Here is a 23,279-nt window from a genome sequence, read left to right on the forward strand (position 1 = left end):
ATTTATGATGTGACATGAACCTCATGGCTGACCTTGGAGTTAAATGCTATTGGCCGGATGAGGGGACTGAGGCCCGGAGGGGAAAGGAGACTTGCTCACGCTCACATAGCTGGGAAGAGGTAGAGCAGGGATCCGACTCCAGGGGCTCTGCCCAGAGCCTGCAGGCTTAACCATTCAGCTACACTGCTTCTACCCACGCTCCCTGGCGCTGGGGCACTCAGGGCTGCCAGCTCATGCTCAGGGAGTGAGAGGAGAACCTGCGGCGGCTTTTACAGGGAAAAAGAGGAACAGCGAGAAGGGTTTACAAGGAGAAAGAAAGAAAACACAAAAGGGAAACTTTACGAAGCTGATGAGGTAAATTGGACGTCTGCTGTGGTCAAGAGTCACCTCGCCCGTCCTTGCCAAGTACCGGAGCACACGTGTGTACGTACACACACACACCGACGCACACACTTCTCTTCGGCTGTGAGACACAAGGCCCCAGAGAAAAAAATCCAAGAAAGGGCTATCCTAGAGGGCCTTTCTTTTTTCTTGTTCTTAGAAAAAAAAAAAAAAGCTCATGATTATTCATTTTTGCTTTAGAACTGCAGAGCCTCTAGAAAAAAAAGATCAGCAAAACAAAACCAGTGATGAGAAGTAAACTTTGAAAAGCAGTGTTTATAAACCAAGGTCAGAATCAGGCTCTGCCTCTGATCTGAAGTTCTTTTATGGGAAGCCACAGGGAAGAGGAGACAAGGACCCACGTCCCTGGGATAGGGTCTGTGTTAATAAGAAACAGGGTATTTCTTCTGGCTGAATTGCTCCACGTCTACAAATACTGAGTATGATTTCTACAGGTGGCTTCTCGGAGCTCATTAGGTCCTGAAATTTGGCATCAAAAAATACTCATCTCTGGACAACGGGAAGGTTTTGGCTAGTGTTATGCCCTTTGCCTGTCAGAGATGGCAAGTGTGTATATTCGTTGGTTATCTGTCACCTAGCCCGCTTATATTTAATAATATTAAAATAACTTGGCATTTGGGTTCTACCCCAAATCTGGCTGTGTGACCTTAGGCAAATCACTTCACCTTTTTGGGCCACAGATTCTTCATGCACAAACAGAAGAGTCTGGGCTACATCATTTCTCAGGTCCCTTCTACCTCTGCCTGTGGTTCTGTGATTCTTTCCCCTGGTTCCTCTGAAGCAGTGGTCTCTAGCAAATGCTCCATTTCTGTACCTGCCTCAGTTTCCTGAAGGAATTCACCCTACCTGTTGAAGGTCATTCGTTTTCTCTTTAAAGAGTCATATGAGTCTTAGTATTATCATTATAAACAGTCATGTTATAACCATCTTTTTTCGTTCTCCTTGAAACAACTCATATTGAAAAGGATTTTCATTTCTCCTTCCAGTGCCCTGTAGAGCTGCTGTGAGTATCAAATAGAATGACGGGCCTCATGAAGAACAACCTGCCAACCTTGCCAGCCTCCTCTTTTTTCCTTCTTGATCAGGGTACTGACTATTTCACACATAGCATTTTATAAGTATTAATCTTTATAGGTGGAGGTACCACTTCTTCATTATTCCCTGCATAGTTTGAACATTTGACCAAAGAACAAGGAAGTATATCTCTGGATAAAACATGATAATAGGTAGAAGGAAGGGCCTTTGGGATTAAAAAAAAAAAAAAAAGCAATGATTGATTGTAATGACTATCTTAATGACAATAATAAAAATGTTAATAGCTCTCATTTGCTCAGCCCTTGCTGTGTGCCAGGGCCTCTGTATGGGCTTTCCATGAATTATCTCATTTAATCCTCATAACACTATTAAGTAAGTGGCGTCATACTTTTTGCGTCAAGACTTAGCCATGGTCACCTGGTCTCTACTCAAGAGTCAGGATTCAAACACAAGCTTGTCTGCATCCGAAGCTCTTGTAATTTCCCAGCCCTGTGAGAAGAGGAACAGAGAACTTTTCTCTATTCTCTCCCATTTATATACGGTACCTGTTGTTGCTATAGCACTGACTGGCTGGGATCGCCTTCCACTGCTTATTCCATAGAGTTCAATTTCATATTCAGTGGCCTCTCTGAGACCTGTTATGTCCCTGGTACGTTCGGGGGCAAGTAGGGTTATTTCCAGTGGTTCAGACTGCTTTTTGGTATCTCTGATTTTGAGAACAAAGCTGTCGAAGACCCCTTCATCAGCTGTCCAGGACAGACGGAAACCGTCTGGGGTGGCATCTGAAACCAGAAGGTTGTCAACTTCCGGCTCGGCTTCTAGAGGGGGAGAAAATGGTGGAAGGAGGAGAGAGAATATCATTCAGCAGCCCGTGCAATCTTCTCTCCAGTGGGGGTATCAATATGGAGTGATGCCCCAGCTCTCAGAGGTAGAACGTGTCCTGAGATACCGAAAATAAAATTATCCAACACGAACATGTCTAGTAGATCTGGGGAGAGGGGAAGGATGGAGTTGACACATCCATACAAGCCAAGTGGGTGCTTGCATGTGTGAGTTTTGTCTAAAAAGCAATTCTGTAAATCCACATCTGGACTCAGCAGTGGCCCCTCCCATGCATTATTAAACAAGTTCAAAGTCAGTAACTTGTTTACATTTGCTCTCTGTCTGCCAGTGGCTGAGTGCCCATGCTCTGTGAGACCTTCTTCTTTTCTTTTTGAAAAGACACATAAACCAGCATTAATGATCTGTAGAGCTGCCCGTGATGATACTACTGATTATATTTCCCTTGATCCTGAGGAAAATGGCTTGTAAAATGTTATGTTCTTTTTGGTCTTTTTCTTGGAGCTGCTTTACTAAAGAAGGCTCCTACTCTTGACTGGCCTGCTTTTTGTTAACCATTCAGTAAGTGTTCAGATGGTAGAACTAAGACTTGGAACCTCTTGTGCTACATACTTCAGACCCAAGGTATTATCTTGGATTGCCTTAACTAGACAAAACTCAATGTCAAGGTAAATTTAGAGCTGAATTTCCCAAAGTATAGTCAGAGCAAACTATTCCTGTTTGATCATCATCCATTGTAAAATAAGTTTGGGAAACATTGCCTGGGTAAGTCCCTCTTGGAGAGAAGCATGCACATTAGAATGTTCTCTAAAGCCTTGTGGTCAAGGATCCTGTTAAACTATGTTTAACTCAGTGTTTCCAAAACTTATTTGAACATGGAACTTCTTCACTAAGTAGTACCTTTGAATATGGAGTTAGTAATCTCTAGAAAGACTTTGGGAAATACAGATTGTTGACTGTTAAAGTTGTTCATGCTATATTTCTCTAGGAATTATTAGTGTTGAGAAAATTATGGATTTAGTCTGTGTTGAAGAATCTCGATGATATTAGTGTTTACCAGTATAAGTTCACAGTTGGTTTTCCAATGACAACCCCACCTGGGAAGTTTGTCAAGATCACAGTTGAGGCTTTGAGGTGACAAACGTGGTAAATAAATTTTTGAAATATACTCATTGGTATATTTCTTTTGAGAAGGCTGAAATGTAGCTGGGGACCAGCCATGATGAACACAGAAGAGGGTGACGTGGAGTAAGCACACAAGAGCTACAGACAAGACATGGCCTAAAGGATTTGGGATGCCTAGTGGAAACATTTCGACCTTCTCGTATCTGGAGTGGGAGAAGGGGAGTGCTTGTTAGAGACATAAGACAAGAGAGAGTGTTGGGGGGGTGACATAAAGAACAGGCCACATCTATGGATTAAGTAGGGAACATGGACAAGGGTGTTAAAACCATGGTGATCTCGTAGATGGATTACATGGAAGGGAACCAGGAAGAGGAGAAAATGGCTCACTTGAGCCAAAATACCTGTAACAATCTCAGCCCTCAAGGGCTTGGTTTGGTGCCCTTGGGTGAAGCCAGAGACCATGACCTCATAGCCAATGCCGGTTATGAGGCCTCTAAGCTCCAGCTTCCTCTGGGTTCCTGAAAGTGTGAATTCCTGGGGGTCCAGCAGCTTCCCAGAATCCACCACCGTTACTAGGAAGCTGTCAAAGGCATTCTCCGATGCCGTCCAGGAAACTGTGAACCCGTAGGGATTAATGTCGGAAATGGTTAGGTTTTCCAGAAGGGGCAAGGCCTCTGAAAGAAGGGAGGGGTGAAAATAACTCAGGTTAGCAGCACTGACTCTGCTGGGAAAGCACAAGTCTCCACGAACACTGATAGATACCCAATCAATCATTAAACATGTTATATACTCAGAAAGTGCATATTTTGTAAGAGCTTATTGGGTGCCAGATGATGTTGTCTTGTGTAAATCTCTCAACAAGCCTATGAGATAGATGTTATTCCCATTATACAGGTAAGAAAACTGAGCTTCAAAGAAGTTGACTGACTTGGCCGAAGTCACAGAGCCTAGTATGTGAGAGAGCAAGGTTTTAGCTGGGTCTGACTCCAAAGGCCATGAATTTTTCCCAATAAAATCAAATATCTTGTGCTGGGTTTGGACTCCTTTGTCTATTTCCCACTAACCTGTAGTCTTGAAGGAAATCAGCTTTTTTATTTTATTTTTTAAAGTATACTTCCTTTTTGGTATACTTCGTATGTTTCTATTCCACTTCTAGTTCCTATTTTGAACTAAGTTGAATAGGCCAGTTAGTGACATACATCCTCACCAGCTGAGACAAAGGGACGAGGTAAGATTTTTCATGTGTCCGAATGTAACCACTTATGATTATGGCCCAGTAAGGAATACCAAGATTTGCTAATTCTTTTGCTGTTTACTTTCCTGGATAAAGTTAGGCTCTTCAGTAAGTTCTGTCACTGTTTGTTCATTCGTTCACCAGACATCTGTGTCTCAGGCACTCTTATTTCATAGGTGCCAAGGGATTCCCCAAAGGAATGACCTTATATCAGCTTGGTTTCTGTCAGTACTTCCCAATTGACAAGGCTTCACATCCATCATCCTATTGAGTCCTCACAATGACACTGTAAGTAGATATTACTACCCCCTCTTCTCCCCCATGGCAGCAAAGGAAGTAGAGAGGTCAACGATTTATCCAAGGTCACATATCCACTAGGCGGCTGAGCTGGGATCCAACCCAGATCATCTGACTCCGGGTTCAATGTTCTTTCCACACCCTAAGCCAAAGTCTAATAATTAGTCAAGCCCATGGGTGCTGGCAAGACCGGAGGCATAAGCAGCGTTAGTGGAGAAGGTCCAGTGGCTCCCCTCTAGTAAAACAAAACACAGTCATGGTGAATGTGTTTATTTTTCATCAAAGTGGGCATGGGGATGGGAATTCCATGGCCAAGGCTGCTTTAGCCGCCATCTAGGTTAGAGCCTGCTTTTTCACTGAAGCTAAATGGAAGCATTCAAAGAGATAAATGACCTTACACTAATGCCCAGAGTCTAATCATGGAATGTAAAGAAAAATGTTTAAAAACAGATGTTTGGTGACTGAAAGAACGAGTGAATGAATGCCCTAACCCCCTAAGCAGAGATTTAAATTTTGCTGTGGCTTGGATTTCCTGGACTTATTTTGAACCACTTGGTGTTTGCCTTGAAGCTTTTTTTTTTTTTTTTTTAACCAAATAAGGATCTCCCCCAAATCATAACTCTATCAAAGACAAAGATGAAATCACATACACTGTGCAAACAGGCCTCTTTGTCTGCAAGGCAAGGGTTTCAAATTCTGTTGCAGAGCTTTGTTTAGATAAGTGGCGCCTTCTCTGATAACTGGCCTCCTTGCACTTCCATGTCATCAAAGCAGAGACTTCTGATGAAAAGGAGGGCGTTCAGGCTAATTAGTCCATCAAGGGCTTGTTATTTATAGTCCCTTATGTTCAGTTTTTTTTTTTTTTTTCTTTTCTCTTTTTAAAATATGCTTCTTTTAAAATGCGGAGTCTTTTCACATCAAGGATTAGCTGAGACAATGCTGTAACTGGATCTAGGATTCCCAAGACCAGCCTCCCTTTCTTCTCTCTGTTCTATGGGAGGTCCTGCAAGAGGCTATAAATAAGGGCCTGATGGGATCCGTGGCCGGCCATGCTTCCCCTTCTGGGCACTGAAGTTCTTAGTCATGGCTACTCCTCGCCTCACCCCACTAAGGAATTACTTGTTCTGCATCTGAAGACTGAACAATTGAATTCACATTAGCTAACTGGACAGAAAGCATTAACTACTCTCTGATCTTACATGAAAACATGTAGTGTTCTCTTAAAAATAATAGGAAAGTCATGATTGCAGAGGTCTCTTGTTTCTATCTAGGCTGTTGCTTTTTTTTTTTTTTTTTCTTTCTTTTCATTTTTTTTTTCTATTGCTTATTTTTAAGAACACTACTTTCCTCATATTGTTGGGAGATAGAGGAAAGGACCCAGCAACTGTAAAATGCCTCCGGGATGCCGGGCAGTTAAATTGCACCACGTCCATTTAATCCCTGAGAAAAGGCTGCCGGAGGTGCCTGTGAATATTTTCTCTTCATACATAAAGGAGTGGGGTGCAGAGAAGTTAAGAACTGGCCAAGGTTATGTAGCTAAAAAGATGTGGGAGAGGATTAGAAACCACATAGCCTGATCTCAAGATCCCCACTCTTCTAGGAAACCATGCCGCCTCTAGTTAAATATGTAATTGAACTTATTAATGTATTTTACTTATGTAGATAAATAGCAATTTATAGCAATCCAGACCTCAAGAGAGGCCTGGTTTAAAGTGAAAATCAGCCAACAAAGTTGGTCTCCTAAAAATTATCATTAGTGGAAGGCAAGAGACTTCTAAATATTTTCTGAGGCTTTTCAGGCTAGAGATTTGGTAAATTGACACCATTTGCAGCCTTTGCCATTGATTTAGGATAATTTCAGGAAAGGAAATAGAAAACCATTTGTTTTTGTAATTCAAAGAGAAGTAAGAAGTCGAGTTTAATGAATGGTTAAGGTTTAATTAAAACTGAGATCTATTTGCTATCTTAGATTGAACCTTCATGAATCTGTTGTAGATGTCAATCTTGAGAAGTAACTTTTTTAGAAGAAAAAGATAAATTATTATTTCCGGGGCAGGTAGTTCATGGGCTGCTTTACCTAGCATGACTTATGGACAAAATCCTGCCTTGGGCCATTTCTAACTTAGAACTCACTCTTCAGCCAGAGTCTCCAAACCGTGAATCAGACAGCCTGTAAAACTGGGCACAGAATTCCTTGGCAGTTTTATACAACTGTTGAGTCTACTGGCTCCACTTCCTTTAAGTGGCCGTGAAAGGTCTCTCTTTGCAAGAGTATTTACTTTCTTTTCATGTAGAAGTTTACATATGGAATGAAGACTATATTTGGGGTTGAATTTCCCTTTAGAATGCCTATCCTCTTTCTTTCTTTTCCTCATTTTAGAATTCTGAAGAGACAAGCGAGAACCTTTGAATGAGTACCTGTCACGACAAAAGCAGTGAGGGGTCTGGTGGGGTCCCCAGCCCAGGTGGTCCCTGCCACACTAACGTCATAGCCAGTGCTCTCCAGCAAGGCCGTGATGTGAGCGTGCTGTGCGTCTCCTGAGACTGTGAACTGCTGGGGCTCGTGCAGCGAGGGAGAAATCCTAACACTGATAACAGTCTTTGCAAAAGGCCCGGCTTGAGTGGTCCATGACACGCTGAAGCTGTCAGGGGTAATACTGCTAAGGATTAGCCTGCCCAACAGTGGCTCTGGCTCTGAGGGAAAGGAACATGGGCAGAGAGAATGAGAGACACATCATGAGAGGAAGCAGAGGATTTCTACAGAATGTAGCCATAGAATCTGAAAGTATCAATCCCTCCAAATATTTGCAGAAAGGTAGCGTATTAGGCTGTGTCCACACCTGCGCTGGTTATAATGTTAGAAAATATATTGCTTTCTCTGCAGGTGTGGACTTGCATTTTTTTTTTTAAGTAGAGACGTGACCACTTGCTGGTCATGTGTGAAGAAAAGTGAAGAAGCCATTATAGCAGTAGATGAAGTATTGTAAAGACGTATTAAGAGTACATTTTCTAAGGTTTGTGATGGGACACTAGCTCTGTAAGATGTTCCAAGAAAAGATAGCTTCACATTATATTGAATATTATATCTCACCCTAGAGATTCACGAAGCATACTAGCATTTTAAAGGCCTCAGAATGCTGGTTCTGTAAAGAAACCTACTTAATTTTGTTTAGCCCAGCACTTTGTAAACTTATCAATGGATACCTTTTCTGGGGAATATTCTCTGAACATGTCAAGTTGCTGGTGTGCCCCTGAGCATGCCTTAGAAAATGCTACTTTGGAGTTTCCCGATTTAGTCTTCTATGATCTATTTGGATTGTAGAAATTAAAGGTTAATATCCACAGAAGAGAAATTCTTTGTAGTAGTCAAAAACCCAAATGTATGCACCATAGGAAAATCTACATCTCACTCTAAACACTATAAAGGTGAAAATGTCCTCTATTTAAAAATTCCTGGTATATGTAGAAGTTAAAGGAAAACTTGAAGTTAGACTTTGCATTTTCTGATTATGAAATTCACTTATTGGATAATTTGGAAAGATGGATGGTTCCACTGAAGTTAAGTTTCTCTTGTCCCTTAAAATCTAGATAATCAGTGATGAGAACAACTCATTTTTAATGTAGGGGGCCTATACTGCTAGTTTCAACTGGGATGTATATGGTCTGGCCACCTAAATGCACGTTTATCAAATAATACTAACATTAAAATAAATTCAACCCAGACTGTATTTTAGAGAGAGGCAACAGTCCTGGAGGATTGAGATACCAGGATCAGGATTTAGGGTTGGGAAGAAGCAGACTCTTTCTTCCAAGGACTCGGGTGTTGTTTTGCTGCAGCTCCAGTATTTGGAGGAAAGAAGGAGCTCATCTGGATAAACTTTAAGTGGACAACTGCACAGCATAACTCAATGCCATAAAGTCTCTAAGGACAAATGAATCTGGCTCAGAAGCAGAGGATAGCTGTAAGTAATGGCATGGGATTTCCTCCCTAGCAATTAGTTTGAGAAGCTAATGATGCTATAATTTTCAGGTACAGCATTGGCAAATTACCTCAACCACAGAAAAAGTGAAATCCTTCAAATGGGACTCTGTCTGCTTTTTCCTTATATTTTGCTGTGGAAGGAATCTCCCGAATTAAGGACGCACGTTAGGACTCTTTTCATGCCACCAGACAGAGACTGGCAGTGCCAAAACCCAATAAGACCTGGGTTTTCAAGGTCACCTTAACCTCTAGCTGTCTCCCAAAGGATGCAACCAAGCTGAAAAGCGAGATGCAAGAAGAAAACTCAGAGAACGGTAGTTAGGGTCCAGTCAGTGTTGCATGCAAGCTAGGGGTGTTTTTCTTTTACCACTTCTAACCCTTTGAAACAATTTCTTGACATGTTGTCTGCTTCCAGGAAAGACAGACATTTTCAAAAACTTAATACTCTGAATGCTCACCACATGCACCAAGATTTGAACAAGATGATAGATGAAAGGAAGACTCTGACACTTTGTGACAGATGTTAGTGGATGACAAAACATGCTTGATAGAGTAAATGTCAAAAAAGAGCAGTCTGTAGGGAATGCAGACAAATAAAAGTCTCAAGAACAAGATGAGACCACTGGGTCCTCTCATGTGGGACTTGGGGTGTGCTTTAGGGTCTTTTTCTCTGCATGCTAGTGACACTACTTTTAAAATCTTGGTGGAGAGAAAGAGAATGTAGATCGTTCTGACCGAGGAAACAACAATGGCATGCACACACCCCTTTGAATAAGACATGGGCAAACTTCGATTAGAAAGACCACAGGCAGACAATAATGGGAACTGGAAAAGATTATTCAAGATCAGATGAAAGGATGGTTTGGAAATTCAACCAAAGCACATCAGGTTAACTCTATACAAACAAACAGAGCAACTCCAGATGTGAGTGGGTATTTAGAAAAAAGAGGTTGACACAGAAGTTCCTTAATTTGGGGTGAGAATTTTTCTTTTTGAAGTTTTAAAGCTCTGATTTGGATGTCTCTCTCAAATTTGAGAAGGATCTGGAGGAACCAGGAGGGTGAAACATGGGTAGAGGTTGATTTTTTTGGAAGGCTCTTCAGGGGAAGTTCAAGGGAGAGTGAAGAACCCATCGTGGGAAATACCTGTGGTTGCTTGCACCATCAGGGTCTGAGCACACTGCCTGCCAATCAGCCCGTGAAGGTGGACAGTGTAATCAGAAGAAGCTTTGAGGTTGGCGATGACAAAGCTGCGAGACGCCGCAGGCACAGAACGTACCACCATTTCCTGGAGGTGGTCAGAATTCCTAACTTCTATAAGAAAGCTATCAAAGGCAGACTCCTGAGCTTTCCAGGAGATGGACACACTACCCGAGGTCACATTTGAGACAGTGAGGCAGCTAAGGAGAGGTTCAGCTACTAAAGCAAGAAGAAAAAAATACAAAAGTGTGTCAATTCAAAACACTATTAGAGGGACTTCCCTGGTGGCGCAGTGATTAAGAATCCGCCTGCCAATGCAGGGGACAAGGGTTCAAGCTCTGGTCCGGGAAGATCCCACATGCCACACCATGTGCCACAACTACTGAAGCCTGCATGCCTAGAGCCCGTGCTCCTCAACAAGAGAAGCCACCGCAATGAGAAGCCCATGCACTGCATCGAAGAGTAGTCCCCGCTCGCCGCAAGTAGAGAAAGCCCGCACGCAGCAATGAAGACCCAACGCAGCCAAAAAAAACAAAAAACAAAAAGCAAAAAAACAAAAAAAAACACTATTAGAGGGTCAAAATCAAAACATGTAAGACTAAATCCATAAAGTTTTAGCCTTTACCCTCTGGTAAAGACACTTGCCCTTTTTTGAAAACCAACTTGAGCCATGAGGAAGAAATATATGTGTTTGACTAATTTCCCTAGGTTTTGGTATACTTTCATCTGGCTGGGATGAGGACTAGGTATTGCTGGCTCACTGCTTTTCCTGTGGTCCACGCTGATAACACTTTGTAGTGTTATGAGGACAGACTCTCCCTCAACTGTGAGTGACTTAAATGATAGATGCTTTTGATACTACAATGTTAACCCTTTTCTTGAATTCCTCTAGAATATGGGACCCCCTTTTTGTGATCAAGAAGAAAAGACTCTCTGTGCCTTACTCCACAAATAACTTTAAATTTCAGTGTGTGATGTCCTAACTTTACCTCTCAAGAGAAGGCATTGTCCAAAATGTGCTAAGAATGCTATTTTGAATGGACAAGGCTCTCCTTTCTGAGTTCACATAGAATTCTCTTTTGCTGCATTCCCAGAAAGCATTCCCATAGCGTGTATGTCACAGATACCGGCGGATTTAGTGAAGCAGTTCACTCTTTTGTTGACCAAGTCCTTATTTAAACTCTACTCTACTCTACTTTTATTTTTGCCATCTACCATTCACTGTTCTGGAAGCAAGCCAGCATATTCTGGTCTTTTCTCCTAGAGGTGGCATTGGAATTGGAGTGGTCTGAATGGCATGACTTCCTCGTGCACTCATGTGATGAATAATCTTTGCTCTTTCTCATCACTTGCCCAATTCAGTTTCATTAAATCATTGGAAATATGTTGGGTATTAGGAAGTCAAAGGCACTAGGAAGACAAAGACAGTTGGATAACACACAATATAATTTTTAAGACCTCTCTGACCAATATAGACGTCTTTCCAAGTCAAGTACAGCTCTCATCATGGCTTTTGGCTACTGATGAGGAGAATTCTTTTTCTCCAGATTCAACTTGGCATTCTGGACCAAACTACATTTTATGCTGCAAATGTCCTGGTCAGGGATAAATTAGGAAAGTCACCATCTGGGCTGCTGCTGGAAGAGAGTTATGTTAAATAGCGCTCCAGCCTAGTGTCACGGAACAGTTAGTGCCTGTGGCCTGTGCTTCAGTGGCAGGAAGGAGTGGCTTTGCCCTGCAAAAAAGATTCTGGAGAGAGGGTGTTAGGAGGTCCGGGCGAATGTGCATGTACCTGTGGTGGCCGTGGTACTGATGGTTTTGATCCGATTGCTGGGAGTGACGTCAGAGAGGTAGACATAAAACGATTATTAGGGCGGAAGCCCTGAGATGTGAGCAGTTCGTTCAGCACCAGAGATGTTATATTCCATCGTTTCCAGGAACCTATTGAATCAATAATTTCAATGGTAAAGGTCTGAAGGCCCCATCGGTAGCTGTCCAGGAGAGATTGAAGCCCTCAGGAGTGATAGTCGGAAACATTTAAGTTTCCGAGTTCAGGTTCTCCGGCTGAAAAAGGAGGGGTAGGAGAGAAGAAACAAATAACTCTGAGTTTAATCATTGCGTTTGGGTTTTAGACTGCAGTTGTTAACAGAACCATAGCTAGAAAGGTCCGACAGTTCAGGCTTAGGGTGACATGAAGCGATGTTACCAATCAGTGCCAATGGGAGAGAAAAAGGGGATTTTATTAAAAGAAAAATACAAAAAGGAAGGTATGGCAATTAGATTTCCCCACTCTGGAGCTGCCACACAAGATCAGGGCCTGGCCAAGATCTGGCGTGTGTGAGGAGACATGCCCAGTGACGGCAGCAGGACCTGTTCTGACGAAACCCAGATGCTTCTGGGAGCCACACCTCAGGGATGCTGGCCATCGGTCAAAAGATACGAGCGCTGGCGGCTTCTAGTCTCTTAAATTGCACTCAGGAGACCACGAGTACTTGGCTCCAGCCAGCAGACATCCTTTGCTTTGAGGGAGCTCCCATCTGTTCAGATGACGACTAAATAATTCTGATGCCATTACCCTCCCAAGGTGGTACCTTGAGGCTTCTGATTTTGTGACTCAAAGGGAATTGGCAATTGGTCAGTGTAATTCTTGGTATTTTCATCATACTTCTGACAAGGGCCAGCTGTTCTCATATTCTGTTAAAATAGGTTGTCTTTTCTTAACTGCTTCTACATGGGCCAAGAAAGCTAGTACTGCATAGCCAACCAAGAGAGCTGAGCCAGGACAAGGCCGTCAGGCAACCCTGTTCAGCCAAGAAGTAACATTTTTTCTCAGAGATGATCCTACCAGTGGTTTTCCGAGCAACAGGAATAAAACATGCAGAGGGCAGGCAGAAGCAAGATTTGAAAAGCTAGTATTGTCTCTCTAGCAAGGCAGGAGAAAGACTTCCCATCCCAAGAGATCTGGTGAAACGCAGGTCAGATGGAATTATGGCCCTCCTTCCCCACAGACCGACTTGTCAGGAGCAAGAATGTTGCTATCATTATAAAGAAAAAAAAACAACATATAAAAATACTAAGAACACCCAAACCGCAAGATCTGCAGGAAAGATCAAAAGTGGCGGGTGATTTCTTTGCCTTCTGAGAAGGGATTGTTTATGGATGTTAGATAAAAGAGCCCTGAGTCCATCCAGGGCAGCCTCAGCTGCAATTTTTAGGCATTTCAGGGTCACCATTCATGCAGCAGTTGTCTGTGCTGTGTGTTTATCTCAGCGAGAGTTACTGAAATGATTGAGGCTAAAATGCAGAGCTACGTTTTTGCTAGAATCCACTAGGACACACAGGTTTGCAGAAAAGTTTAGTTGCAATAATCATAGGAAAATGGGGCAGGCATATGCAAAACCAAACCTAACAGCCTCTACTCAACTTCAAACCAATGGAGGCACATGGGAAGATGAAACATGGAAAGCAGTGCTGGGGAGGGCTGGGCTCTTGAGCAGGCTGCAGGGAAACACTGAATGCCCTGTCACTGGAGCAGAGTGATGAGTAAACTATAATGCACCCTCCTGGGTCCGGGCTGAGAGTTTGCCATTCAAAGGCCAACAGTCCAGGGAGCAACTCTCGACTAAAAGAACAAAAAGGGCATCAGATCTTTGACATTCATAGCCCGGGACATTCTTTGCTTCAAATGCTGCTGTGTGTACTTCTGCTAATGAATGGCTTGTTCTTTGGTACTGTCTCCAGTCATAATTGTGTGATTTTTTGTTTTTTTTCTTTTTTGGTTTAGCTATTTGCTAATTTGATGTTCTAAGAGTGACTGAGTATCTGAGAGAATTGCCCGGAGGAGGAGGGTAATTCAGTTTCCCTTATTATACTCAGTGCATTTTAAAGAAACATTTAAATTAAAACATTTTGAAATGCAAGAACCGCATGCCCATACCCTTGAGGGATCTGGGATAGTAAAGCACCATTTGCAACTAGCAAAAAGACTCTCTAAGGTAAATAATCTGTGCTCCACCAGAACTCACACATGGGAAGGGTCGGCTTTTAGTTATATCCAAGCACTGGAGAAAAGAGTTAAGACCATCAGGCTGTCTTGTGAAATGGAAAGCCATCCTTTAGAAGAGATGTAGTTATAGGATTGGATAGTAAGGTCTGGAGAGGCTAGAGGCTAGAGGTCAGAAAAGGTAGCGTCTGCACGTTCATTCTTGAGATGTCAAAGGCATCTGGACCAAGGCACAGCCCCTAGGGAGGTGTGTGAGCATGCAAGTTCAGTAGCCGATGGGCACATGGAAAGGATTTAGATATGGACAGAAGCCGGCTCCCCACACGCCTCTTGGAGAGAAAGCATCATGGACAGGGAGAGGAAGGTACCTGTGGAGGCCTCAGCAGAGAGCACTGGTGTCCTATAGCCCCGATCACCCGTAGATGGTGACTGTATAAGGGGTGGCGGCCTTGAGGCCCTGGACGTCCACAGCCCGCAGGCTGCCGGGCGCCGTGAGGTTCTGAGCCGCCTCCACCCTGTTGGCCTCCTGCACCTGAATGACAAAGTGCTCAAAGGCCTGGTCAGCTGTGGTCCAGTTGAGTTTGAGGCCATCCCAGCCAGCCTCGGTCACGACTAAGTGTCCCAGCTTGGGGAGCTCCGCTGAAGAAGGACAGAGAGGAATTTGTCAGTTCTGCAAACGGAAAACGGAGAAAGCAAACGTCCCACAGCCCAGCTCTAGGGAAGAAAGAAAGGGGCAAGAGATTTTCCTGTGTTTGTGTGTGTGGTCATTCTTGGTCTCGGGGAATTTCCTGTTTGAACTGCGGTAATCTGGCCACAGCTTTCTTCAGGAGTTGAAGATGGTCAGAAAGGGGAACATCTACATTGTTCATCCTTGAGGTGGCAGTGCCGTCACGACCCCTGACAACCCACTGCTGGGAGGTCTCTGAGGGTCATGCATGACTAGCACCCTCAAGGCCCATGGAAAATGTGGGATTGTGGGTCAGGGTAAGAGAAGTAGGAGTTGGTGAAAAGTACAGGCTCTGGAGGCAGAGGGGCCTTGGTTAGAATTCCAACACCGGTGTTCGCTAGCTGCGTAATCTTGGGCATGTCACCCAGGTCATCTCTGAGACTTGTGCTCCGCATCTTCAATTGGAGCTGACAGTACCATTTCATTGGAACGTGTGATGATTGGATGATAATATTTATAAACCTCTGAGCTTATACCTGACACATACCTGACATCACACCTGATACACAGTGAGGACCTGGTAAGCGGCAGCCTAACAGATACACAGCTGTTCCTTGGTACCCTTGGGGGATGGGTTCCAGGACCCCCATAGATAACAAGCTGAGGATGCATATAAAGTGGTGTAGTATTTGCATATCACCTATGCACACCCTCCTGTATACTTTAAAAAAATCCTCTCTAGATTACTTATAATACCTAATGCAATGTAAATGCTATGTGTGTAGTTACCAGCACATGGCAAATTCAAGTTTTGTCTTTTGGAGCTTCCTGGAATTTTTTCCCCTGTATTTTCTATCCTCAGTTGGTTGGCTCTGAGAATGCAGAGCTGTGTGTCACTGTTCGGATGTTTCTCCTTGGAACTTCTTGGTCACGTGGGAGAGGATGACCTGCTTCGTCTCATTACTAGACTTTGGAGAGATCATCTCATTGCTGGCCACAGGCTGTCTGACTGGGTGTATAAAGCATGTGCTGAATCAGGTTTGGACAAGTCTGATGTTTTATCTCTGGACTTTTCTCATCTTTCAGAGATCAAAGTTTCCGTACTGTACTGGATTCTTGGCTTCACGTTTTCCCTCCCCCCTTCTCCTGATAGCACTTTGTGTCTGATTGAAGAATGTCTGCATCACAAACAAGGCTGTTTGTGCCTACTCTTCATTAAAAGTGATTCTGTTTTGCTCAGCAAATGGTGCAGAGCAGGACCCACTATTCATTTTTCTACAAGGTAGGAAGGAAATTTAATGTAGTCATTGCTGATTTAGAGAGTTTGGGTTCCGGATATGGAAACACTCACTACTTAGTGGAATGCTGCTCAGGGTTAAGTGCAATCTCCCAGCCTCTCTTTTTAAGGCTGAAGTGGCCATGGATTTGAAGTCAGAAAAGAAAATATCTGCAAGACTTCCCCCAGAAAGAGTATGAGATATTCCAGGATTCAGTGCACAAGGAGAGTCTGGGCAAACTTGACCTTTTAGAGGGGCTGTATTCAAACTGTAGTACTGGTCCTTTTATGGAAGAACTGGGTTGGGGACATGGGTGCGGGCAGCCCTCTCCTCCTTCCCAGCTCACCAAGAATAGCTGTTCATTTATCTGTCATATAGTGGGGTTCCTTGTAAGATTTCACGTGCAAAAGGAATTTGCTGCTAAAAACAAAAAGTTTACAAACTACAGATGCGGATCATTAGCACCCTGCTCCCAGATCCCACGTGTCTCAAAGGCCCCTTTTGCTCTTGTTTGGTTTGACAATATTCTGGGAAACACAGGCCATTGATAATCTGGCCAGTTTAGGTGTATTGCAACATTACTTTTCTTATTTGGGGAATTGTGTGTAGTTTCTAGCAAGGACCAGGTTTATTTGGTATGTATGAGCAAGGACAACAATTCATTTGATTAGGTTATTTGGGCGGCATTTTCAAAACACAGTATGTGTAGAGAAGGGCATGGGCTTAGGGCCCAGCATAAAAACCCTGTTCCCCCACATCAGGCTCATTTTCCCATGGCCTTTTTTAAAGTTGTTTCTAGAAACCGCATGACCAGCACAGAGTTTTCTATAACAGATGGGGTTGCACATCTTCAGGGGACAAATTGAGATGAATTGTTTTTCCTCTCCAAACTGAATCAAAAACTTTGAAGTCAAACATGACTCTCCTTTCTTAGAAATAGCCCTGCCTTGAGGATGTGTTAAGGAGAGAGAGACTTGGCTAACTTGAGCAGAAGATGATAGATCATTTCAAAGGTTATTCTGTGGAGGTCTGACTACCAGATGGATGGCAGTAAGTGACTCTGAGGCCACTCATGATAAGATTTCTCTAGAAAGTTCTGCCCTTATTCTTGTGTCACAGCCCTACTGTTTATGCTATTTATATTATGATATGTTGCTATCTGATAAATTTAGCTATTTGGCATTCAAAATTTACTATAGGAGGGGTGCTTTGCTATGTACTTTCGTTCGTTATCTCATTTACTGCTCATGACAGTGTTCTGAGGTAGGAGTATTATCTCTGATTTGAAGGTGAGAAATGAAGGCTCAGAGGTGTACAATGAGATACCCAAGAATATTCGGCCAGACAGGTGGAATTCCAACCCACACCCTCCGGAGTTACAGCTTGTGTTCATGCTGCCTGCCAACAGCTTTGAGAGAGGGCCCTGATACATGGGGAATTTTCTCTATTCCAATGAATTGGCTGACACAATCAGGTCCCTGGTCTGGGAGGAGGGTCGTATACCTGTGATGACCTCCACAGCAAGGGGTTGAGTGCTGCGGCCCCTGACCTTGCCACGCAGGGTGATTGTATAAAGGGTACCAGCCCTGAGGCCTGGGATTTCCGCGGAGCACAGGCTGCCAGGAACCGTGAGACTGCGAGCTTCTTGGGCCAGGTCAGCCTCCCGGATCTCAATGACAAACTGCTCATAGATCCCATCTGGGCTGGTCCAGTCCAGTCTGAGGGCATCCCAGCTAACCTCAGTCACCGTGAGGTTCCCCAGATCTGGAACCTCCTCTGCATAAGAAGACAGAGTTGCTGAGTTACTAAAAAAGGCAGTTGCACGCTGGGACTCAGGCGAGATGGCATTTTGGTTGAGGTTGGGGTGAGTTGTCTGGTTAGTGTTGATCACAGATGCGTGATTTACAGCAGGTGTTGAGGACACTCTAATTGTTGGCACTAAAGCCAGGGCTTTCCTAGTCAGCCTTTGGAAATGAGACATAGTTCTCAGAATTGTTCACAGCTTCCATTCTTGACATACAGATGGTGCTCTGCGGAGTCCTCTGATACATTCTGAAAATGAGCTCAGATCAACGTTTTTATTTTCCCACTCGCAGAGTGCGCTTTCCAACTTCTTAGCTATTACGACTGAAACTTGCTTTAAAAGAAAAGTCACCTCAATTTATATAAAAGAGGAGTAGGTGGAACTTTCCATGGAATTGGCTACCATGCTAGGACTAGGGCTTGGCCAAATAAGGGACGGGACCTTTGTAAGGAAGCAGGGATGATTCACCGGTATTCCCCACTGGGGTAGGGGCTGAACCCAGTTTAGAGCAGGGAAGAGCGTTGATCCCTCCTGAGCAGAGACAGTGGGAGGAAACAAATTAATGAAGTTGTCTAGAATACCTGTCAAGACTTCAACAGAGAGAGGGGTTGTGCTGAAGTCCCGAGTCACCCCGCGGATGGTGACGCTATAGTGAGTGGCTGCCTTGAGCCCAGGCAGGTCCACGGACCTCAGTCCTCCCGGGACAGTGAGGTTTTGGGCTGCCTCGTCTGTGTCAGTTTCCTGCACCTGAATGAGAAACTGCTCGTAGGCTCCTTCCGGAGCCGTCCAGTGGAGTTTGAGGGCATCCCAGCCCACCTCGGACACCGTGACCTCTCCCAAACGGGGAGCTTCTCCTGGAGAAGGACAAAGAACCAGTTTAATGATCAAATCACACACCAAGATCCAGGGACTCCTTAATGAAAGAACAGGCTTTATATTACTTTTTTTTTTAAAAAAACATGTGACTTTCTTTAGATAACCACGCAGCTTCCTAAATTTGAGAAATAGAGCCAAGGGGGTGAGGCGTAGGAAAACATTTGTGATCTTATTTCATTAAGGAATTGCCCTAGCCTCTGGCAGACAAAGAGATTATTATTTTTTTTTTCCTTCTGAATATCATGCCTTAACATCCCTCACCAGGAGGGAGCCTGTTTGTGAAGCCAAAAGTCCCTGCCATTGGGGCTGTGTGTATAGTCCCCAGGCTGGGCTAGGCACAGCCCCAGAGGCTGTGGTGCACATGGGGTGCAGTGTGAAAGCTACCCCAGGAGTTGTGCGGCTTGATTTCTCCCCATCATTAGGCACCATAGTGCTATAACTTAAGGTACTCAAGTCTATTCAAAAACGAGTTGTGTCTGATTATCCTTGGGCAGGTTCCTGTTGGGAAAGACAGAAGCTATAGACAGAAAGGTAAGAGGTACCTGTGGAGGCCTCAGCAGAGAGCACTGGTGTCCTATAGCCCCGGATCACCCCGTAGATGGTGACTGTATAAGGGGTGGCGGCCTTGAGGCCCTGGACGTCCACAGCCCGCAGGCTGCCGGGCGCCGTGAGGTTCTGAGCCGCCTCCACCCCGTTGGCCTCCTGCACCTGAATGACAAAGTGCTCAAAGGCCTGGTCAGCTGTGGTCCAGTTGAGTTTGAGGCCATCCCAGCCAGACTTGGTCACGGTGAGGTTTTCGATTTCAGGGGCGTGGTCTGAATAATGACAGAGACGGGGTCAGTTAAATCATTCCTGAAATGCTTTCCATCTGGGAACTCAGAAATGGCAAACCCGCTGCCAATGCTGCGAGACCATGGGGGCCCCAGGGCCACCTGCATCCCTGGGCCACGCTGTCGCCATCAAAACACCAACAGAAAAGTCAACAGAATACTTATTTTGCCTTGCTGTGTATTTGGGTTTGTCTTTTGAATACGGTGTTTTTCTATTGACCAGTGTCCTGTGGATTTGGAAAATGCTACACGTCTGGGTTAGTACTGCTCTGGGCTGCAGTTTCCACTTTGGAAAGCGGCTCTCATCTTAAAGGTGAGATCATAGGAACAGCCTTCGGCTACTCTCGGGATTCTTGGTCTGAGCCGTCCAGCCTTCTGTATTTTGAGGAAATTGGTCCTCTTAGATTCTCTTCCTTTCCGTGCTTCCTCAATCTCTCCTGGAAGGCATGTTTTATAGTCTCTTTATGTTGGGATTTTTGTCAGTTTCTGGGGCTCAAATCAGTTTACATAAACCACTTCAGAAAGATCAGAGATAAATTAACACAGTACAAGTAAGGCTGTCCTGAGGAAGTCACTGAGTCTTTGCAAAGCTGCCCCTCATTGGATAGAAAGAAAGACTGAGGCCCTGGGAGAAATAGCTTATTAAGCTCAATTAAAACTTGCCGTCTTTATTCATCTCTAGGATGAGCAAAGCACAGAACACTCACTTGTCTGAATATGGCTTCAAGGTGATAATTTGCCCAGGGCTGAGCCTAACTGGACTTTGCATCACCTAGGAAGAAAGGATTTTCTCTGGAAACAGATCCTCTAAACAACAGAGTAAGAACTGCCTTGAGCTCATTTAGGTGAACAAATTGTTTCTCTCTATATGCCTCACATTGGCTGCTCATTTCAAATCAGTCCTATCATCTGTCCATTAAAGCAGACGTCTCACTTGAAAATCTTAGCTTGCAGTTGGATAGAAGATATCCTTTCAGAGGGGAAAATGTTTCTTTTCAAGAATCTGTTTGATTCAGACTTCTCTACATTCTGGGGAAGGTTCTTCCCAATTGTTCCATTTTGGCAAAGCTGACACTCCTTCAAATCTTGTTTGATCTAGAACAGCGGTCTGCCAACTATGATCTGAGGGTCAAATCCAGCCTGCTGCCTCTCTTGGTAATAAGTGAGCTGACAACAGTTTTAAAATTTTTAAATGGTTGGAAAAATCCAAAGAAGAATACTTCATGACAGATGAAAGTATATGAAATTCAAATTTTGATGTCATAAGTAAAAATCTCATTGGAACTCAGCCGTGCCTGCACATTTACATATTGCTGATGGCTGCTTATGTGCTTCAGTGGCGCAGTAGAGGAGTTGAGACAGAGACCATATGGCCTGAAAAGTCTAAAATATTTACTGTCTGGCCCTTTCAGAAAATGTTTGCCATACCTGACCTTGACCTTCATTCTACGGAGTCCTCATTCAACCCAAATCTGTGTCCCGGAGCCCTTATCCAAGACCCCATAGCAGTTCCTAACCACACAAACATGGTCTAGGTGAGAAAAAGAGGACCCCAAGCTCCAAGCGATGTATACTTGTGGGGAAAGAAAGGGAAAAAGATCAGCTATCTTTTAACCCAGTGGCCCTTGTGAGGCCAGGAGCAGTGCTCCAGTTGTAGCAATTATCTCCTTGACCTTGGGATTTTAGCACAGCTAAAGTCAGGAGCGTGTCCTTTTCAAATATTCCAAGAGCCCTCATGCATGAAGAGCCATCAGACAAAAACCAATCTAAGCCAAGCTGTAAAGTTAAGGAAATCAATTCTGTGGCCCATAAACTCTCCTTTTTATCCCACTTTCTTATTTTTTTTCTCCTGCTGCTGTGAAAGCTTCTTGTCAAGAACTTAGCTGACATTGATAGTTGACCCCCCTTGTGTGAATTAAGTCAGTGTTTCCTCTCAGGTAACTGCCTTTTAAGTTCTTTCTCTAATTATGACATAAAGCATATTTTTTTCCATGAAAGAGATTTCAGGTACCAGGTTGCAAGAGATGTGGGGAGAATTACCTATCTGGGGGAGGGAGGGTTTATGGAGGGGTTACAGATTGTCTATTAAGCTGTTGTAGTAAAGATGGTTGGAGAGAGGAGGAGATCCACATTAGAAAATGTCTCTTCCTCATGAGAACCATTTTTTTCTTTAAATCAGCTTTTTTATATGCCACGGATACTTTATACAATGTCCTTCACATCCTGCTTCATCTCTTCTTACAGTGGATAGAGTAATTGTCATAAAATGTCACGTGGCTCAGTAAATGGTAATAGTCATGGTGATGATACTTCCACCAAAATTTTTGGCTATTCTTCCATTTTTTTTTTTTGTTTGTTTTTTTTGTGGGGAGGGGGTTAGGCAGATCAAGAAAAAAAAATCAGTTATATTTAGTGCTGTGACCGTGACCACTGCTGGGTGGGTGCTTTTGGTGCCCGACCCAAAACCCTTCACTAAACAAATGCTAGACAGATAAGTAAAAGGTGTAACTTCAATGAATAAAATCAGTAGATAAATTAAAGGGAGGCGGGTAAGAATTATGAAAAGAGAGGGAAAAACGTGAATAAAAATACAGCAGACAACAATTGAGATTGAGACCAGAGGCTTCACATCAATGCGGACTCTGCATTTCAATAGCAAATGACACACTTGTGGGCTTACTGCCCCAGAAGCCCCGTGTTTCCGTTGTATAGTTCCATACTGAATTTCTTGGCCTTTCTTTATGAAAAGGCTGTTGTCCTTTTCTTCCAGCTGTGCACTGGCATCTACCCTCTGAACAATGCCAGTGGGCCTGGGAAATCAGAATTTCAAAATCCCATTTCTGTGCTCATGGTGAGTTGACCAGCTGGCCTGGGGGAATTTCTGGCTGTGCCAACTTTAAATCTTTGGATTTCCACCGTCTTGTAGATGGTAATTACCAAGTGCTGACTGATGAGGAATCCACTTTTAGTGGTCACCGATGGCAGAGAGAGTGATTCTCCAACAGCAGCGGGATGGCCAAATTCAAGCCTCAGGACCCCTGAGGGTAGATTAAATTGCTTGGATCTCATCTTGTAAAGTTAATTGAAATTAAAAGCCTTGCCTGCCTTAAAACTTTCTGGTGACTGTTCACACTGTCAAGAGTGAAACCCAAGCCCCTCAGCATGATATTCACTGCCCTTTGTAGATGGTACTGATAATGTCTGTAACCTTGTACCCTGTTATCCCCAGCTCCATCATACAGCAGGACTGTATAGCTGGTGTTTCACTAACATAAAGTTTCTCATGCCTTTGAGCTTCTCACCTACTGTTCCTCCAGCTGGAAATGTCGTTACTCCCTTCTCCACTTGCCCAACTCATTTTCCTTTTTTAGGATTCAGCCAAGTATCACCTCTTCCAAAAAGCCTTCTCTGATATGCTGCCTTCACCTTGCTCAGGTCTGGGATGGGTATCTGCCTCTGTGCTCCTGTAGCTTCCCACACTTTCCTCTAAGCAGACTAGTTACGTTCCTATAATTTTGGTTTTGGTCCTCTCATTCTCACTGCAATGTGCATCATTTCCTGAGTGTAGGGGTTGTGTCTTTCTGTTCTCTATACCAGCGCTGCCTGACCCATGGCAGGTAAGAAATAAATACTTGTTGGATGGATAAATATTTGACTAAATTTCAGTTTGCTCCATGAGAAAATCAAAATGGAAAATCAGAGCAGAAT

The 23,279-nt window shown here is 43.8% G+C and overlaps 1 protein-coding gene across 1 annotated transcript in view; it reads right to left on the bottom strand.

Annotated features, from left to right (window-relative positions):
• Positions 1 to 23,279, bottom strand: part of TNC (tenascin C) — a 91,398-nt gene that overhangs the window by 22,609 nt on the left and 45,510 nt on the right. Inside the window, 11 exon segments of the mRNA XM_036855126.1 lie at positions 1,983 to 2,255; positions 3,804 to 4,076; positions 11,907 to 12,062; positions 12,065 to 12,088; positions 12,091 to 12,139; positions 12,141 to 12,178; positions 14,486 to 14,532; positions 14,534 to 14,756; positions 17,565 to 17,837; positions 18,447 to 18,719; positions 19,284 to 19,556. Of these exon segments, the coding sequence (XP_036711021.1) occupies positions 1,983 to 2,255; positions 3,804 to 4,076; positions 11,907 to 12,062; positions 12,065 to 12,088; positions 12,091 to 12,139; positions 12,141 to 12,178; positions 14,486 to 14,532; positions 14,534 to 14,756; positions 17,565 to 17,837; positions 18,447 to 18,719; positions 19,284 to 19,556 (1,902 nt within the window).

Source organism: Balaenoptera musculus, chromosome 6, assembly GCF_009873245.2.
Source record: "Balaenoptera musculus isolate JJ_BM4_2016_0621 chromosome 6, mBalMus1.pri.v3, whole genome shotgun sequence".
NCBI lineage: Eukaryota > Metazoa > Chordata > Mammalia > Artiodactyla > Balaenopteridae > Balaenoptera > Balaenoptera musculus.